This window comes from Apodemus sylvaticus, chromosome 7 (genome assembly GCF_947179515.1).
Source record: "Apodemus sylvaticus chromosome 7, mApoSyl1.1, whole genome shotgun sequence".
Taxonomy (NCBI): domain Eukaryota; kingdom Metazoa; phylum Chordata; class Mammalia; order Rodentia; family Muridae; genus Apodemus; species Apodemus sylvaticus.
The window spans coordinates 84,121,771-84,137,855 of NC_067478.1; the positions used below are offsets into that span (position 1 = coordinate 84,121,771).

The 16,085-nt window shown below is 45.8% G+C and overlaps 1 protein-coding gene across 6 annotated transcripts in view; it reads right to left on the reverse strand.

The window, feature by feature from the left end:
• Positions 1 to 2,816: 2,816 nt before the first annotated feature.
• The window catches only part of Jaml (junction adhesion molecule like), a 30,825-nt gene continuing 17,556 nt past the window's right edge, over positions 2,817 to 16,085 (reverse strand). For all 6 annotated transcript variants that reach the window (XM_052188475.1, XM_052188476.1, XM_052188481.1 and 3 more), the window contains 5 exons: positions 13,617 to 13,848; positions 10,377 to 10,527; positions 8,376 to 8,436; positions 7,207 to 7,290; positions 2,817 to 3,950 (listed from right to left, as the gene is read on the reverse strand). In XM_052188475.1, coding sequence (XP_052044435.1) covers positions 3,885 to 3,950; positions 7,207 to 7,290; positions 8,376 to 8,436; positions 10,377 to 10,527; positions 13,617 to 13,848 — 594 coding nt within the window. In that variant the 3' untranslated portion in view covers positions 2,817 to 3,884. The remainder of the gene's footprint in view (positions 3,951 to 7,206; positions 7,291 to 8,375; positions 8,437 to 10,376; positions 10,528 to 13,616; positions 13,849 to 16,085) is intronic.

Sequence of the window (16,085 nt, forward strand, 5' to 3'; positions counted from 1 at the left end):
ACTTAACTTCACAGCCTTCTTCCTACACTGTCTGCATATTGCTGGATTAATAGCCTCTGTGTGTGTGTGTATATGTGTGTGTGTGTATGTGTGTGTCTCTGTGTGTGTGTGTCTGTGTGTGTCTCTGTCTCTCTCTGTGTGTCTGTGTGTTTTTCTCTGTGTCTCTCCCTCTCTGTGTCTCTCCCTCTCTGTGTCTCTCTCTGTCTCTGTCTCTCTCTGTCTCTGTCTCTCTGTGTCTCTCTGTGTGTGTCTCTCTCTGTGTCTCTGTCTGTCTCTCTCTGTCTCTGTGTCTCTCTCTGTCTCTCTGTCTCTGTCTCTCTCTGTAGAAGAAGGCCACGGGATAGCAAGCAGGTTTGCCCTGTGGTCTCCTGAAGTATTAGTATTTGATAGCTGTAAATCTACCTCAATTTTGAACTATAAAAGGAAGGTTTGTGGGGCGCTAGGGATAGGAGTGAGATGTGTGTTTGCCCTTCCTCCTCAGTTCTAGCTGCTGAGCCCAGAATGGGAGCCAAATGGAATGAATCAAGTTCAAAACTGGACATGTGGAAGTTTCTGCACTGTGCCCTCTGAGGACCAAACTGCCCCGCCCATTCTTAAGATTCTACCCCAATTAGTTTCAAATCCAGAACAATCGAAGTGAAATCACCATCCATCCACCCGTCTCTGTATCCTGAAGGCCATACAGAAGGTCATTCTCCAATACACACACTATTTAAGGAAGTAGAAAAGGACTCCTTAGCTCAGGCAAGTGTAACTGCCCACAGTTAAATCGAAAGTGGTTCCCCGGAAGGGAGGCTGGGGATGTATGGGAAGGCAGCAAAAAGAGATGGAGACCAAGACAACACCTGCTATTCAAGGTCTCAAAGTTTAATGGAGAACTCCCAAGATATAGGCTGAGGAAAATCCTTCCCCCAAAGGCAGAACAAGTTTGGTTGCTCAGCAGGTGGCTAATGTTTCTCAGGAAACTGCAGGTCCTTGAAGAGCAATGGGCTTCACTTTGGTCTGAGCACTCCACCCTAGGTGGAGGGGATTATGGCTAGCACAGGAGTTCCCGCTCAAGGACTGGAAGAGGAACTTCACATTGGTCGATGTCAAGTTCCTGCCAGGTGGCATGGCACCTCAATAAGGTTCCCTACAGCAAGACTCAGTAAGCCACAAATGACGTTTCTTCCTCTATGAGTATCTCAGCTATGGAAAGCCCTAGACTCTGCCATGTCCAGGGGAGGATGCTGCCTCCAACAGAATCTTTGTTTAGCATTAACAGATGTTTTCTATGGCTCCCGAAGAACAAAAAGATAAATGTAGGGACTCTTTTCCATGGTTCACCAAAAGCAAACATGACTTCTAAGTTAGCCTGGGCTACAAAGCGATACCCTGTCTCCTTCATGTCCTCTTTTTTTAATCTTAATCTTTAATTGTTTTAAATTTTTTATTTTGTATGTATGGGAGCTTTGCTTTCACATTTATGTGCATCACATGCATGCCTGGTGCTCACAGAGGCCAAAAGAATCTGCTAGTGCTAGAGTTACAGATGGTTGGGAGCTGCCATGTGTGTAATTTGAATTGACTCCAGGTCCTCTGTAAGAACAGAAAGTGCTCTTAACCACTGAACTATCTCTCCAGCCTGAATCTTTTCTTTTAAATAACTCACTGAATCCAACTAGTGCTGTTCCTATCCAAGTGTTCACACTGGGTGTACAGTCAGCCCCTAGAGATATGGGTAACCCATCAATCACCACGCTCGCCCAATAGCTCCTCAGCTAGGAGTGGGACCCTGTGGACTCCTCCCCCAGTGGAGCTGGAATGTGGGTTGACCAGATCTCCTGTAGGTACCCACAGCTGCTGTCAAGTCTAGAGGACCATTCACAGCATTGCTCTGCTTCTTCCAGATCTCCCCAACCAACCCCCCAGCAATGTCCCCTGAGCCTTGGCAGCCTGGACATAGACATCCAAGTTAGGGCTTAGCACTTATTTTCAGTGCTTTGACCATTTAAGAATCTCTGCATTAACTGTTGCACACTGCAAAAAGAAACCTCTTTGGCTAAGGTTAACAGCAGCCCTTGTCTATTAGTATAGACATACCTATTTAGGAAGCAGTTTCACAACACAAACATTTACCAAAACAATAGTAGTAGTCACCACCACCACCCCACTCGCCCCCTCCATCCTCCCACCCCTGGGCCCAGAACCTAGGACCTCCCCAGATAGAGACTTTTGGCCATGTTTCTAGTATCAGGCATGAATTCCCTCCTGTGGAGCAGGCCTCAAACCCCATCAGAGAGTGGCTGGTTATCTCCATTAAGGTCATGTAACTAGTGTCCAGGAGTGTATCAGTGCATGGTCCAGCACTAGGGAAGACCATTTATGCCTCCCCCTCTCAATGGTCTTCATAGCACCCTCTGGCACTATGAACGCCAACAAGGAAGATTTCCAGAAGGCTCCAGGCTGACTTCTCTGTGTTGACCAAAGTGTATAGTGTCTTCACAACAGATCTTACCGCTGAGTTATAGGCAACACTCTGTCTCAAATAAGCAAAGAAATCAGTGGCCCAGAGACTAGGCTACTGTAGCTCAATAATAGAGCACTTGCATTGGTATAAAGAAGACTCCAAATCGAGTCCTCAGTAATTAGAAGGGAGGGAAGGACTTAGAGAAGATGTTTATTGCCCCTGAATGGGCAATGAGGAGAAAGATAGAGAGATGAGGAAAGGTCTGTGACAGCTGGGGAGAGGTGACCATAACTGGAGTCCCAGCTGACCTTCAGGAGCCATAAGTCAAGATTTAAAAAAACAAAAAACAACAACAAAAAAAACCCAATATTTTTAAGATCAACACTTTTATTTAGTTTTTATTGAACATTTTTAAAAATTTTATGTGTATGGGTATTTTGCCTATATGTATGTCCATGTACCATGCACACACAGTGACTACAGAGACCAGAAGAAGGAGTCAGTTCTTTTGTAACTGGAGATGCAAACAGTTATGAGCCACCATGTGGATGCCGGGTATCAAACCCCGGTCCTCTGCAAGAGCAGTTGGGTCTCCTAACTGCTATTTCTCCAGCACTACTCCCATTTTAAAAAAATTAAATAAGATCACACCTTTTAAATCTCATGATAACAATGAAAAGTGTAGGAACTTTATATTTCAGACCAAGAATGCAATCGTTGGCCATTTGCTTTGGCAAGCCTGGTCAACACTTTTGGAAAAGATGGATGTCCAAACTCCATAGGCCTTGCTTCAGCCAGTGATGAAGATTCCCAGCATGAGGAAATCCCAGAGCTGTTTTCACACCTCACTTCCTGTGTTACCCCTAAACCTTTCCCCAGAACCAAACCAGTCCCCAGATGTTGAATCCACTGTGGCTCTCCTCAAAGGATACTTCCTCAGGAGTTCCATACTTCAAATTTCCCCACTTGGCCTTCATCGGGACATAAAAAAAGATGGCTCCCACAAACCACACTTATTTGGGTATAATTCATCAAAAGAATTGTTATTGTTGGTTTGTATCTCTATGAGTCTCTTAATAGCTTATCTACAAAATCAAACATGCAAACCACGGTTCACATTACAAATCTGGTCCAATGGAGTGCTTGAAAGCCCAAGGTAGATGAAGCGACTTCCCATCCTCACCAGCCAGCACACCACTTCTGGGAGAAGTCCTCACTCTCCCTCCCCTTATCAGGGCCTGGTCAGCTGGAGCAGTTCAGTCTTCCTGCTGGACTCTAAGCCCTCCATCTTCAGGCCTTTTATGGAGGCCAAGACCAGCTGGAAAGCACAAGTCTAAAATAGTTGGCACAGTGGTCCCAAAAAGAGTCTCTCCTTCTTCTCAGAAAGTTTGCTCTGTTTTTGGGAATTCCCCAAGCTGATTTTTTTTCAACCACGTTACTTGGATCTGACTGAAGAGAAGGTTAAATTGGATGTTTTGGGGGGAGAAGGCCAAACTGGATGCTGTGGAGGAAGAGAAGATAAAAATCAAACACATTTGTGCACAGGTAGGGGCTGGGAATGTAGCTCAGCAGTGGAGTATTTGTCTAGCACGTGGAAAGCCCTGGGTTCAATCCCTATCACTGAAAAAAAGTCAAAAAATAATAGTAGCAGCCTTTTGTTGTGATTTTTCTTATATGTTGGGTAAAATACTAAATTCTACATATGTTGCCTCATTTAGTCCTCACCCCCATAAAACAGGGTCTCAAGTGGCCCAGGCTAGCCTCAAACTCGCAATATAGCAGAGAATAACCTTGAGCTCTAAGATAAAAAACAAGCTCACAGAGGCTAAGTTACCTGCCTCTATCCATCACCTGCTAAGTTACAGAGGCAGGATTTAGATCCAACTATCCAACTCTGAAGGCCATGTCACTAAGTATTATAATGTGATATCAAAAAAAAAAGTCTGCACATGCTGTTTATAGACATTTCCTAGATACTTTCAAACTGTGGTTGGCCGAATCCATGGATTCTGGAAACAAAGAAACAGACTACATTAAAGCAATTTAATCAGGTCAACAGCAACAAAATGACAGGCTTCTTATTGCCATTGTCTAATCAAAGAACACCTCTGCTGTTACAGTTTCTAACAAGAGCAAGCAGCCCAGAGTTTGGCCACAGGTGTGTGTGTGTGTGTGTGTGTATACACCTATATATAGGGACTAGAAAAATATATGGGACTGGCCCTTGGAGCTGGAGACACAGGCATTTGTAGGATTCTCACCTTGTTACAAAGCGCTAGAGTCTGAACCCTGCTCCTCATGATTGCAGAACAAGAACTCCTAACTACTTAGCCATCCACCAGCCTCCCATGGGTTTATTTATCTTGTGGCCTGGAACCCCAAGATCTACCTGCCTCTGCCTCCAGAGTATTGAGATTAAAGTTGTGTGCCTGACCACACCTAGCATTTGTTTCTTTTAAAGATTTGCTTTTGTAAAATTTATGTATATAATCCGGGAGGAGTGAAGTTGCCCACAGAGTCCAAAGGTGTCAGGTCCTCCTGGAACTAGAGTTACAGACACTTTTGAACTGTTTAACATGACCTTTGAGATCCAAACTTGGGTTGTTAAGGTGACAAGGTCATCAAGGGGACAGAGGTACTGATTTCCTTGCACAGCATGTGGGTAACTGTGAAGGGCTCTGACATATCTCTATTTCGAGACATTCTACAGACTGTGTTTGTAGGCTACGCTCCTACCAGTAGCCATGTCAGTGGGTCTCTAGAAGCCAGGATGAGGTCTAGCCTGTTGCTGGAGTATCACATGGCAGTAATGGAAGAGGGATGTAGAAGAAAATAAATCAATTCATCCGTGACTTCAGAAGGGCTAATGTTTTACTTAATGGAACAGGGCCAGGCCTCTGTTCTCACAATGCCTAGGCAGAGCTTTCTCCGCTGTCATCAGCTGGGAATCATGTGTCTTCTGTGCAGCGACAGGAGCAAACACAAGCCCATCATTCCACACACTTGGGAGGCCAGCCTTCCTGAACTCAACAGAGCACAGCTCCATCACAGGGTGGGGATCACTAATTAGTCTACAAATTAACACGGTGCCACTGTGAGCTACTTCCTTTGTCCCCACCCATACACACTGCATAGCAGGGAGCCTTTTTGGGTGCTTTTCTGACTCCATCTTATCTTTTGAAATATAGCCTGCAGCTTGCACGGCAGTTAGATTGTGAGAAGCTAATAGGAAAGTTCAAAATAAATGCCAATGGCCAAAAGGTAAATGTTTACCTTTTAAAATACCTGTGTTATGTATTATTGTATATGCCCATGTGCATTTGTGCGTGTTCATGTATATATGTGTGCATGTGTATTTGTGTGTATGCATGTATGTATGTGTGCATGTGCATTTGTGTGTATGCATGTATGTGTACATGTGCATTTGTATGCATGCATGCATGAATGTGGGCATATGCATTTGTGTGTGCATGCATCTGTGTGTGCATATGCATTTGTGTGTATACATATATGTATGCATGTGTGCATATACATTTGTGTGTATGCATGTATGTACATGCATGTACATTTGTGTATATGCAGGCATATACATTTGTGTGTATGCATGTATGTATGTATGTATGTGTGCATATGCATTTTATGTATGTATGTATGTATGTGTGTATTTGTATGCATGTATGTGTGCATATACATTTGTGTGTATGCATGTATGCATTGCACATATGCATTTGTATTTATGTACATATGTGTGTATTTGTACGCGTGCATGTATGTGTGCATGTGCATTTGTGTGTTTGCATGTATGTATGTGCATATACATTTGTATGTATGCATGTGTAAATGTGCACATATACATTTGTGTGTATGCATGTATGTGTGCATATATATTTGTATATATGCATATATGTATTGTACATATACATTTGTGTGTATGCATATATGTGCACATGTGCATTTGTGTATGTATGAATGTGTGCGTGTTCATGAGTACAAGCACATCATATAATGGCACATGTCCTGTGATCAGAAGACAACCTTGGGTATCAGTCCTTGCCTTTCACCTTGTTTGAGACAGGGTCTCTTTCTTGTTTTTTGTCACCTATATTGGGCTGTGTTTCCAACTCTCATCTTGTCATAAGAATGCTGGAATTACAGATAGACATGCTGACAGCTTTTTATGGGTTCTGAAGATTCAAACTAAGCTCTTCATGTTTGAACAGCAGGCACTTTACCAAGCCATTTCCCTAGCCCTCCACACACATCTTGTTTTAAGATAGGGTCTCATGTAGGCCAGGCTGACTTAAACAACCTGGGTATGCAGCTGAGAATGACCCTGAACTCTGTATCCCCCTGCCTCCACCTCCTTAGTGCTGGGATTATAGATATGTCCTACCACAACTGACTTACACAGCACTGGGAATCAAGCCCAGGTTCATGCCTGGGAGACAAGTACTCTATAAACTGAACTACATACCTGTACCCTACTCTTACCTTTTAGTCTCCTGCCAAACTTGTCCAATGACCTAATATACTTTATTACATCTAGTTTATCCAGAGCTGTGTGCAGAAGAAGGCTCCTACCTACTGTGCTGGTGCTCAGGGTTTGTTCTCCCTATTTCCTACTGCTTGGGGAAAAGCCCTGCCCTCTACAAACAACCACTTCAGGTGGCCTCACCACTCCTGCCTCCCAGAGCCTGGAGTATCCTCCCCAACACCTTCAGAAACCTGGCCCAGCTAGGATCCAGAACAGTTCTCACCATGGTCATGTAGGTGGCCTCTGATTCTCCACCTGGTCCTCTCTCTACCGTCTCCCACGTAGTTATGGAGGAGTAGACATGTTTCTGGGGTGGAGAGAATACAAAAGTTCCTAAATGTCATCCAGGAAGGACAACAGGTCTAACAGTTCACCGGGTCTCAGTTACCAAAGCAAAAAACAAAACAAAACAAGAACAAAAAACAAACAAACCCCAAACAACAACAACAAAACCAAAACCAGGAGAGCAACAGAATTATCAAAGATGACAATTCAGGCTCCAGACTTCTTGAAGTAATTCACCCTGAAAAGAGCACCAACTTCCCAAACCAAACATCTCTGTATCTCTAATTGGCTTGGCAGTAGGGAGATAACTCTTCTCCTACAGAATGGCATGTAGGCTGTGGCCACTTCCTTCTGATTAGTCATGGCAAGTTGATATTAATTATCAGCTAGCTGTTATCATCTCTCAGAGAGTTGATATGGCAAGAACAGCCTCCTCGAGCCTCACAGCAGCTGTGAGGACTGAGGACTGTGGTTCCTTATCCTGTCATTCTTAGGGGAAAAAGACACATTCTCAGGGTTCGAAGGATTGAGCCAGGTTGAACAAAAATCCTATTCTTGGGACAAAAGCAACCCGAAACTCAAGAAGCCAACAGATCAAAGAGAAATGTCTAAAAGTTAAAAGGGGGAGGGAGAAGGAGAGAAAGAGGGGGAAAAGGAAGAGGGAGGATATTGGAGCTCAGGGAAATTAACTAATCTCTCAGCTCCTATTTATAACTCCACTTCAAAGCCCTGTGGAGGGGGAAGTTCATCTTGATCTCCTCTAAGGGTTCCTGAACATCTGCTCTTCATCAGTAAGTCCTTAGCTCCTGAAGGTATTGGAGCTTTCTGATCTCATGTTCAGGGCTCTTTCTTATACCTACCCCCAGGATCTGCCGCCCACAGCTGATCTGGCCCAGGTTACCCTGCCCCAGCCCATTCCTCAGAGGCAGTGGTAAAGGCTTCCTAAGTCACAGCTGTGCACAGAGCCGTGGCCTATGAGCTGAGAGCTGAGACTAAGGGATAAGACACAACTCCCAAGTGATGGCCTCCACCCTACACCTCCCCAGTGCTTCCTATGAAAGCATGTGTGCATCCGGGTCCTCCTCGGAGGGCAGGTTCTTCTCTCACCTCTGGTCTAGTCTTCTCTTTATTCTCCAGGTTCTTCACAGAAGCCATAGAACTGACTGAACTGCAAGGCATGAAAAGCACACAGAGTTAACTTCTGAACCTCATACGGTAGGCTGATTCAAGTTCACCTAGAAAGAACGCTACACTGAATGGGACTTCTGCATCCAGAGGGACACCTACATCACATAGGACCCTGGCATCTCTTTCTGGAGAGATTCTTGGGAGGAACTAAATATGCAAGAGCAGCTCTTCTGGTGGGAAGTGGGAAATGGGAACCATTCTGGGGATGGTTTGGCTGAAATGTGACTTCACTTTTCTGTTTTCACACTAGCATGGCTAGGCACAATGGCATTGGAAGTCCTAGCTACTCCTGAAGTTACCCCTCCCCTGCCCCACCACCGCTCACCACCAGGCCATGTGCTCTGACCTTTCTTAATTAGGCCCTTCATCTTTGATCTCTTGACCAGTTACCTCATGTGTTTGTCATTACATTTATGGGTTTTTTTTTCTATTTTGATCTAAGGCAGATTTTTTTTTTAAGTATAAGCATGAAAATAAACCATGATTGTAAAGTTGTATATTCTCACTGTTAAATGAATCAAATACTACAGGTTCCTAAGTTGTCCCTTTGCTGGACAGGATCTTATCTGTATTGTCTAATAACTCCTCAGAACTCTCCTTCAGAACCTCTGTCAATGACAGTCTAAGTAACTCTCAGACAAAACAAGCCTGTCCCATAGGCTTCTGAGATGAACACTGTATTGCTTCCTTCCTGTAATTGAGATCATACTGCATACTTCCCCCTTACAACCTTCTTGACTGCCATCCCATGCCATTACATACTGGCTTGTAATGTAATGGTATATTCAATAGAATACACACTCACCCAATCATTGCCTTTCGAAAAGCAGCTCTATTCACAATGTCTCCAGATTTTTATTAGTAGCAAAGTTACAGTGACTGTGTTTATGTGGAAAATTCATGAGAGCTGTGTTTCTTTAGAAGGCTGGCTTTCCTTAACACTGAGGACCACAGTACGGACATAAATTGTGAGTGGAAACTCCACAGTCTCTTGGTCTTTTGCTTAGATGCATCATGTCTAGAGAGGTAACCCTTAGAGGGGCCAAGCAAGTTCAAAGCTAAATCAGACAGCTCTGGGAGTAGGGGGTGTACCTTAGCAGGCACAATTGCTTTCTTTAGCATGCACACTTCCCTGGGAAAAGTCACTCGGGTATCAAGGCTGTGACTTGATGGAAGAAAGTTTTTCTAGAATGTGCAAGACACAGGGTTCAATCCCCAGCACAGGAGAGGAAAAGGGGCCAGTAATCCTTGGTCTTCATGGGATCTTTCCCACTGCTGTGATTTCAATTGGGACATTAGCTTAAGCCATCAACATATTTCATTAATATTCTATAAACTGAAGAGCAGCCAATGATCAGGAAAATTCTAGCATTTGTGCCCTGGCATTTGGACATTTCTAAGAGTCTGGGAGAGCGAGTGATGAAATTCAGTTAAATAACACATTTCAAGCCAGGCATGATAGTACATACCTGCAATTCTAGTAAAATGAGAGAGTGAGGTAGGAGGATTGTAAGTTCGAAGCCAGCCTGGGGTACATAGGGATTTCCTGTCTCATTGTCCTCCCCAATTAATAACTTCTCCTACGCAGTCCCTGGGTACTGTGTGTGAGGTCTACGTATGAATTGTGTTCCACTTAAGCCTCCATTTGTGCAGGAGTTAATAAACTTTTTATAACAGCAAGGAGTATGAGCATGGTATGGTAGCATCCAAGCCTTTCTGAAGGGTGGTCCAAAGGGGGAGAGCCACCTCCAATGGCATCAAACACAGCAAGCAACGTAACATCACAGGGCGCCGACACTCTCTTCCACTTGGGATTAGATAAGATCGAGCTCAGTTCAGGTGAGGTGGATATTCTTCCACTGTAGCTTAGAGGCAGGGCACACTCCCAGCCTCCTCACTGAAGGGGGTACGGTCACGTACCTCTTATTCCACTTGGTTTTCTTCACAATTAATATCAAGACCGGAAGCAGCAAGAAGGTGGCACAGACGATGCCTACGATGATCACCAGCTGATTTCCATCCAGGATCCCCCGCTGAGTCTCATCCGTTCGAGGAGTTGGTGAAACTGACCCTTGGGAAAGGGAGAGAGCATTGGGAGGGTCTCAGTATTCTAAAAAGGAGCAGAGAGCCCCACTGCCTTATGGTAAGCAGCAGCAGCAGCAGCCGGGTCAGGAAGCAGAGAGAGAAGCCAAGCTGCACCATATCAGGACACTGGGACACCATCCCCATTAGACTGAGAACCAGCCTTTTGCTTAGCCCTAACGTGCGGGTTAAAGTTGGCAGGAGAAATGGCTGCCTTGACCTCTGCTAGAGCTCTCTTTACATCACTAACTCTGTGTTAAACTTCAGTTTACCAAATGACTAGCAATAACTGGCATTTTCAAGGCCACTGACCTTTTTTTATGGGCAAATAATTGTTTTAGAAAGAGCCTATGCTATAATATCCAGGTATGTAGGGATAGTGCTATTCAAGGCTTCAGAGTAATCTACTGGTATAGTGTCCTTCACCCAGCTCACCTGTTTATTCTAAAGACATATATCAGCATTTCTTTGGCACCAGAGATCTCTAGGCATAGAGGATGCCTACAAAGATGATCAATGCCCAGTTCCTGCTTTCACAGAGGGAAACAAACATGAAACCAGAAACCCACAAGCTTCTACATGCACGACAACAGATGTCTGTATTGGAAACGGAAGGGCACTGAGAAAGGGGTGCTTGGTTCTGTGCGGAGCACAGGAGGAGACCTTTGCCAGCAAGTGTTAGATTTTAATGTGAATTTTCAAAGAAACATTCAGTTTGTTGGGCTGTTAATATGGAGAAAGGATGAGAGGACATCATGCTTAGGGCTTGGTGGCCTGACAGGGTCTTGAGGAAGTGGAAGCAGCTCCACACGGGTCAAAGGCTGACGCTGAGGATGTGGTAGGAACTGGAGAAGCAATGGGTCCAAGTTAGGAAAGAGCTTCGTTCCCTCAGCAAAAAGTTTGTCGGTTTTTGGCTACAGGTCACAGAGAAGTCAATTGGAGTTGCATTTATAAGCAGTGCGATGCAGTGCTCTGCCTTGTGACTTAGATGGATGGCCCTGCCTAAGAATGACAGCAGGGACTGGTTAAAGGCTACTGTAATGGAGGAGACAGCCAGGACTAAGGTTGGTAAAGGCCTGGAAGGAAGGTGGCCTCAAAATCAGCAGTAGAAACGACAGGATACACTCATCGGTTAGATTAGGAAAGCAACAGATCAAGGACCACTCCCCGGCATCCAGTTACATAACCACACCCACGATGGTGGCATTAACCAACGCTGGAGAGACGGGATGAGGGAGAGGCATGTGTATTTGAAGGATCTGTGGAAATCGGTGGAGATGAAATAAATACACACATACAACCCCTATGATCCCCAAACCAGCCCTTCTCTCCCTCATCCCTATGCCCTGGTCCTCAGGTTCCACCAACTGTGTATTGAAGATAATCATAGGGAAGAACTATAATCTGCCCCAGGATGGTGCATAGAGACAAGAATGGGGTGTAGACGTGTCTACAGGTGGGGCGGCCTCAGAAGGAGGTGAGCTCCCACACCCCACCTTGGTGTGCTTTCTCTGTGGAGTGGAAGGAATGCTTGTGAAAACAGAAAACATAAGAATGAAGAAATTAGCAGCAATCTAGAGGTGATCTTTAGTATCTCACAAAGTAGGAGGCTTTGTATCTGTTATAAACAATTGCCATTTTTTAATATGGCATTTTTATATAAGGAGCTTAGGCACCCACAGATTTTGGTATTTTCAATAGAGGAGAAAGTCCTGGAACCAAATTTCTTCAGATATCAGGAGAGACACATATGTCTGTTTATAAACATTTGTGCCCATCTAACTGTTTCCAATAGAGGGTGTGTAGGTTAAACACAGTGTCTAATATCACTATGGTGTCTAATATCACTTAGGGATATCAGTAATATCACTAAGGTTGGGGACCGATGATCTGCACGCCACTGGTGATATAAACTAGAGTGGGCCCGGCAATCTGAGTGAAAACAGAACTGTGTGGTGACAGCTGATGTAGGGCTCTGGCAGGAGAAGGAACTGAGTTGTGCAAGACTGAGCAAGAAAGTGCAAGGTGAAAGAGCCCAGCCTGGAGGGTCACCTCCCACCCCACCCCCACTCACCGTGGACGAGTGGATGACATCAGGTACCCAGGGCAGGAAGGAACTCATCTGCCCTAGGATGGTGTGTGGAGACAAGAATGGGGTATAGAGATGTCTACGAGTGGGGGCGCCTCAGAAGGAGGTGAGCCCCCCCACGCCCCACCTTGGTGTGCTTTCTCTGTGGGGTGGACGGAAGGCAGGCTTGTGAGAATAGAACACATAGGGATGAAGAAATGTCTTGAAGAAACCCGTCTGCCCTGCTTCCCGCTTCAGCTGGGACCACTTGGCACTTACAAGGTCTCTCCGGCCTGAAACCCTGAAGCCCCTCCCTTTCCAGTCATCTCTCCCCACCCTGAGCCGACCACAGCCAGCTCCTTCAGGCCCGAGTGAGAGGGAAAGCCTGCAGCCCACATCCTGACTGCTAACAGAGTTAAGGCTTAACTATAGCCTCGCGCAAGCCGAATCAGTCAGTACAATTACGCCTTCCTTGCCAGAGTGTAAACCCTTTCATCAGAAACCCCTCCTTTTCTCCTTCTAGAACATTGCTATTTTCTCTCTGTCGCTAGCTCGCCGTCTCTCACAGTTTAGGATTAGTCTCCCTTCACATGGATGTGCAACTCCCTCAAAGCCAACAAACTTGACTTGGGATCTCTGCTCTACTCCACTCCAAGTTCCCATGTCCTTTCAGCAGCGCTGCGCTGGCCATGAATGGGGTTTGACAAAGCCTTGGTGCTCGTTGTATGCCAGGACTCCGTTCCAGGCCTAACAGCATGCAGAAACAGCAAGGAGAGCTCAGGCATCTGGTGAGCCAGGTTGATGGAGGCTCACACTCGGGGTTGTGTAAGCCAAAGGCCAGCCCATGGAAGCAGTGTCTCCTTCCACTGCGCATGCCTAGGGCCTCCCTCCACTGCGCATGCCTAGGGCCTCCCTCCACTGCGCATGCCTAGGGCCTCCCTCCCTCACTCCAGGCGGAGCCCTGCTGTCGCGCGTAGGCCCTCAGCCCTCTTCACCCAAATATTAATTACTTTGAGATTCATCCTGGATCACATGCAGCACAATGGTTTTCCTGGACTCCAGCTTTCCCAGGTAAAAGCTGCAAGTGTAGACTCCTTGGTCAGACTCCTTCACTGTTTGAAGCATGATTGAGCCATCATTGCGGGAGATACCACCCATCCGGTGTACACGGTTGCGGAAGCGGCCCAGGCTCTGGAAGTTTTCACTACGCATGTTGAAGTCATAGCTCAAGACGGTCTCCTCCTACAAGGAAGGGTCAAAAGCATGAGGCTGGGGGAGGACAGTGGAGGAGATCCCACATCTGACAAGGCTCTGCCATGGAAGGGCAGGAAGAGTGTTAGATAACACAAAGTCGTGTTTACTGAAGTTTGGCCCTGGTTCTTCCTCCCAGCCCATGCTCCCAGAAATAAGACGCAGACTCAAAATATATTTACAAATACCTTGGCCATATAGCTAGGCTCTTCTCTGACTAGATATAACTTAAAATATCTCATTTATTCTAGCCTATATTCTGCCACGTGGCTGGTTGCCTATGCTTATGCATGTGCCAGTCTTATCATGTCTTCCCCGCGACTCTCCCGCCTGGCTCTATCCCAGAATCGTTTCTCTCTCTAGATGTCCCACCTCCCATTTCCTGCCTAAGCCACGGGCCATAGGCCTTTTAATTGACAGGTGATGCATCCATACAGTACCGAAGACATTCTTGCTACACGTGTTCATATGCATATGCACAACACATGTGAATTGGTGAAGCACAACACTAAACCGTAAACAAGTGTTTCTCAGAAGAGGTGGGTTTTAAAGGGGTCAGTGGCTCCGGCCTTTAGTCCTAGCTACTCAGGAGGCTGAGGCAGGAGGATAGCAAGTTCAAGTGAATAATTTAACCAGACTCTGTCTCAGAATAAGGAAAGAGGGCTAGGGTTATCATTCTGAACCACAGTCCTTGCCAGGTATATGTGGAATCCTAAGTTCAATCCCCTACACCAAAGCTAAAGACGAGAGTGGCAGAGGACGAGAAAGAGAAAGAGACAGACAGACAGACAGAGTCAGAGACAGAGAAAATTAGAATATAAAGTAAAATTAATTTCCTCTTTACTCTTCCGAAAAGAAAAGACAAAAGTATACTTCATTGTGTAGTGCTTCCGGTTGGATTTCCAGCAGGCAGCTAAAGCATGTCTAAAATTGACTGTTGCCCCCGAACCAGTTCCTTCCAGGCCACCCCACTTTGGTAAGTGGCAATGCCTTCTTCCAGATGCTCAGGCTAAAGATTTTGGAGTCATTTTTAACTCCTCTTTCTTGAGCAACTTGCATCTAATTCCCCGGATAATCCTGGGCCCTCTGCCTCAAAATACATTCCCAGCCCAGCTGCCCTGTCTCAGCCCCTACTGCTGCCCTGCCAGGCCCACGCTATACCTTGTCTCCACCAGGAGCATCTCTCCAGCCACAGCTTTCTCACCTGCCTCCCTGCTCACCCTTCCCCACAGTCTCCTCTGCTCTAAACTTTCCCTGGCCTCTCATTTCTCCCTGACTCTCTCTCCTCTTCCTCTCTCACATCTCTCTTCAATTCCATCACTGGATTTAGTTACACAGCCGCCCAGCTACTTCCTGAAAGCTGGTCTCTGGGCTACTGTTCTTGCTACTCCTGTAACTAGAACCCTCCAGGTCCCTCTCCTCACTTTCTTCAGACCACTATGTAAATGTCACCTTCACAAGCCTTTCCTGACTACATAAACTACAAGCTTAATGGTTCTTCGGAGCTCTGCATTCTTTATTGTTTTAGATACCCACCTCATTGTTGCTTCACTGTGAATAATCCTCCACCTCTATCGTTACTGCCCCCATCAAAACAGGGTCTCTACATAAATGAAGATTGAAATGTTTTATAAGGACATGTGGACATTTAGTGGTGGTGGTTGTGGTAGAGACAGTGGTAGGGCCTCAAGCTCACAAGGTAAGTGCCCTTTCTACCAATGAGCTACCTCTCTCACCCTAGTTTTTGTTGTTGTTTGTTTGCTTTGTTTTGTTTTGTTTTTATTCAAAAGGAAAGAGAAGTCTTTGGGCAAAGGTGATGAGTATAGACAGAAACACAAATGGAAAGACTTGGCCCCAACTCCTCTTTCTGTTGTGAACCCTTTGAAGGGTGAGGTACAAATGCATGCATGACAATGGGGGCTGGAGAGAGGGATTCAGTGTAGAGGTCTGGGCTAATCCAAGGCTTCTCTCCCCCCTCCACTCACGCCCCCCCCCAACCCCCAGGCCCTGATGTGTGGAGAAGGAACACAGCTCCTTCTAGAAAGCCAGGAGAATGCTTGCCAGAGCCTTTAATGGCCTGAGGCTAAGGCACTTGGGGAAACTGTGGTTTCAGATCATGAGATCAGAATTCTTCCCACCCTAAGGGGCGATGGTTATTAGACTCCAGGCCGCTGTGTGTTCAGAATGCAATGCTCTTGAGACACCGTGTGTTCCCTTGTGCTTCCCCT